General features: G+C 46.2%; 1 protein-coding gene across 2 annotated transcripts in view; it reads left to right on the plus strand.

Moving 5' to 3' along the window:
- The window catches only part of MEOX1 (mesenchyme homeobox 1), an 18922-nt gene extending 16068 nt beyond the window's left edge, over positions 1-2854 (plus strand). Inside the window, exon 3 of one of the 2 annotated variants that reach the window (XM_010832497.1) lies at positions 738-2854. In XM_010832497.1, coding sequence (XP_010830799.1) covers positions 738-860 — 123 coding nt within the window. In that variant the 3' untranslated portion in view covers positions 861-2854. The remainder of the gene's footprint in view (positions 1-737) is intronic. The other variant, XM_010832498.1, reaches the window with a different exon arrangement.
- Positions 2855-3880: the final 1026 nt, after the last annotated feature.

Genomic DNA, 3880 nt, shown 5'->3' on the forward strand with positions numbered 1-3880 from the left:
TGGACATGCAGCTGGTTCCTGGGCACACTCTGAGAAAAACTTCCTAGCCGTTTGTTTTGGCCTCTTCTTCAGAGCATTCCACCCATACTCATGCTCTGATGGGGAGTAAAATATAATAATAATTGATAGCAGCTTTCAGTTGAGAAAGTGATCTGCTGGAGTGCTGGATTTAGAATCAGAGGACTTAGATTCAAATCTTGCTTCTACCACTTCATAGCTCTGGGACCTCTGGATCACATCTTCTCCTAACCTCTCCTGTCTCCAACCGGGTCATAACCCCACCCTAAAGGTTTACATGCAGGTAAATGCTGAAGCTCAGATGAGAAGATGCCCACATCAGAGCTACCTAAGCTGGAAAATGCTTTCCAAATGTGCCTAAGGGAAATGTTGGTGTTTCTGTGTTCCCAGATTCCTGGGTAATAGTAGCTTGAGGGAGGGTGTCCACATAAGAGGGGTGGGACTTGTGGAGGGGGTGGGGTCAATGCAAAGTGACATTTAGTACTAGTTCTTCTGTCTGTGATGTTTTCTTTATCTGGAGACATAAGACAGGTCTTTGAACAGATTGATGAGTCTTCCCTTTGGTCTCAATACCTGGAGCCTTTGGAGGCATGGGGAGGGGCAAGCAGAGTTTCGAGTTGGGCTCCCTGGAGCTGCACCCCAGGTACCTTGAGCATCAGTATTGGTGAGGTGGTCACACCTGCCCTGAAGTGACTGGGCTCCTCTGCTTCCTTCATCAGGTCAAAGTGTGGTTCCAGAACCGAAGGATGAAGTGGAAGCGTGTGAAGGGGGGTCAGCCCATCTCCCCCCACAGGCAGGACCCCGAGGATGGGGACTCTGCCGCCTCTCCAAGTTCAGAGTGAGATTCTCCAGGGAGCAAAAAAAAAAAAAGACTGAGGACTGAGCCCCCTACCAATGACCCCTACCCCAATCCCACCTTAACCTTCTCCCACTCTCCCAGGGCAGCCTCTCCACGCTTCACAGTGATTCCTGGACAGAAAGCTGCCCAGGGTTCCTGGGAGCCTTGAAGTTTCTAGAAAGTTCTGTCCGGCATTACTCTGTCTTTAGCAGCCCCTTCCCCAGGGCCTTCGCTTACCACAATTCTCATGGAGTCAACCCAAGTGAATTCGGAGAACAGCTCCAGGGACACTGTTTCTTCGGGTCTAAGCTGCCACCCACGCCTCCTTCTCACAGCCTTCCTCCCACACCGGCCAGACCTCCTCCAGTTCTGGACACCTGGCCTGATGGGAGAGGAGCCTTGAGACCAGCTGGTGAGTCACAAAAACAGATGCCCCCAAAGGAAGGCAAGGAGACACACACACACACACACACACACACACACACACACTCTAGACCACCTCTCCTTTCTGGGTTTTGTTCTGAGGCTTTGGGGGACCTCAGTTGTCCCAAAACCCCAGGGAAAAATCAGTGTGAGGAAGTCTGAAGACAGAAACTTAGCTGCTACAAATCAGAAGCCATCCATGAATCCAAATTGGCTGGCTCCGTGGGCAAGTTCATGAGCGCTGGCTGGAAGCAGACAGTCAGGAGAGCAGCTTGGTATAGGTCTCTGTGTTCCCCACACTGGCCTTTCATGCTGGCTTGACTAGGTGGGTGAGAAGGGATCCAGGACAGCACCTGCTTCTTCAAAATCAATTCAGGGACATACCTGGGATTGTTGAGCTGGACTCCAAATCTCTGGAACAGCTATTCCTTTTAAATCAGTAATTTCTGGACGGAAAAACTATCCAGATGCTCACATTATTGAAGTGAGGGCTGGAGAGGGTCCCAGTGTTCCGAGGATGGAGCAACCATACGAGGGCTGCTTACTGGGTGAGGGCCTAGAAATGTGGGACCCTGGTGTGGTTTCTTTCTCCAGCTGCAGGGTCTTGTGCTTTCAAAGAACTTTGGCTGCAAAAGGACCAAGAAAATGTCCTACTTTCTCCATGGGATGCATCTGAAGCCCTCCGAAGTGTGCATTCCACAAATGCTGTTATGATGGGAGGAGCTGCCACATTTATGTGTGGACTGCCCAACCCCCACCCCAGGACTGTTGGCCCAGCAACCTGGGGCTACTGACACCTTGAGAGAGGCCCCTGCTTGCCTCAGTGCTCTGTCCCCCAACGCCAGCTGGTGTTGCAGAGGGAGGTCAGCAAGAGTTTGAGTTCTTATATGTAGATGTAATCATTCATGTGTAAAAAAAAAAATACAAAAACCAAAAACCCACCTCCCTATCTTGAAAGGACAGACTCTCTGGAAAATGATTGCCAAGTGAGATGGCTGGTTAGAGCATGTGTAATTTTTTCTAAACTATACTTCATCTATTTTCTTTAGATTACATCAAGTTAACTGTGTACGATCAATTAACTTAGAAAATTCTTCGAGAAATAAAATCAATAAAAAGAAAAAAAAGAGCAGAGTTTCCAGGTCTATTTTCCTGGAAGAGCTAAGAACCACATGTCTGTACGTAGTCCTCTGATACTCATGTGATCATCAGCCAGACAAGATCTAGAAACAACAAGAAAACAGAACTCCTGTAAACCAAGGTATCCCTTGGTTCTTCAAAATGTAGGGGTGCAAATATAATGGATGTTTAAAAAAAAAAGTCTTGTCTTCCTTGCAACTGTATTGTCTTCATTTCTCATTGAAAAATTTTAGCTTTCAGTTTCCGTAACCTGTGGCTTATCAAATAGACAAAGTTCCATAAACAAAAGGTGAACTCCTTTGTTAATAAAGGAAACTTGACCATAAAACTAACCATCCCTAATTTTTAAATTCAATGTTTAGAGGTTTTTGTTTTTCAGGGTGCAACAGTATATACCAACAGTAATAAAAATGACACGAGAAAAAGTGTCCTCAATTCTGTGTCTTTTTAATTACAAGGGATTTATCTCACCGAGATGTCAGCAAAGGACAAAATAGGCCTGGCTGGACAGAGAGGAGGGAGGGAGCTCGGAGGAGAGTCCTGGCCAGGATTTGGCTCTGAGGCTGTTTGGCCCTGGTGTGGGAGGTAACCAGAAATGACATCATCAGGAGCTGGCAGAAGAAAGCAGACCCACCAAAATCAAGGTGCCAAAGGGAAGGTTCAGGTTCAAAGCCAAGCAAAGCAGACACCCCAGGCATTCCAACACCCGCTGCTAACTCAATTCCTGTGGCTTCAGAGGACATCAACCTCTCTCTTGGTTTTCTTGTCTGTCTAGAATGTTCCTTCTCTGTTTCCCATGCAGACTTAATCTCCCTTTCTCAATGCTTTTGCCTGCATTCCTAGCTCCAGGATTTTCTCTTTCTGTCTACTGCCCTTTTCTCCCTCTTCTTACCTTCCCCAAATGACCCCATTTACCTACATTTGTTTAAATTGTGGTAAAATGCCCCAACATAAATTTTAAACCATTTTCAGGTGTACAGTTCTGTGGCATTAAGTACTTTCACACACTGTTACGCAACCATTGCCACTGTCTCCAGAGCTTTTTCATCTTTCCAAACTGAACTGCTACTCATTAAACTGTAACTCTACCTTCCCTCTTCCTTCCATTCACCTCCATTTATACAGCATTTACTCTCTGTCAGACACTGTTCTTTCTGTCTCCTTCTCTCTTTTTTTAGTATTTGTTTATTTATTTGGCTGTGCCAGATCTCAGCTGTGGCATGTGGGATCTAGTTCCTCGATCAGGGATTGAACCCAGGCCCCCTGCATTGGGAGCTCAGAGTCTTAGCCACTGGACCATAAGGGAAGTCACTTGGGCACTGTTCTAAGTGCTTTACATGGACAAATTAAATTATTAATTAATAGTTCTCTTAATAATCCTGAGAGGTAGTACTTCTATTCCTGTTTTACAGATAAGGTAAGCAAAACAGAGAAGTTGAGTAAGTCCCCCAGGGTTTACAG

This window comes from Bison bison, unplaced genomic scaffold (genome assembly GCF_000754665.1).
Source record: "Bison bison bison isolate TAMUID 2011002044 unplaced genomic scaffold, Bison_UMD1.0 scf7180017861046, whole genome shotgun sequence".
Classification (NCBI taxonomy): Eukaryota; Metazoa; Chordata; class Mammalia; order Artiodactyla; family Bovidae; genus Bison; species Bison bison.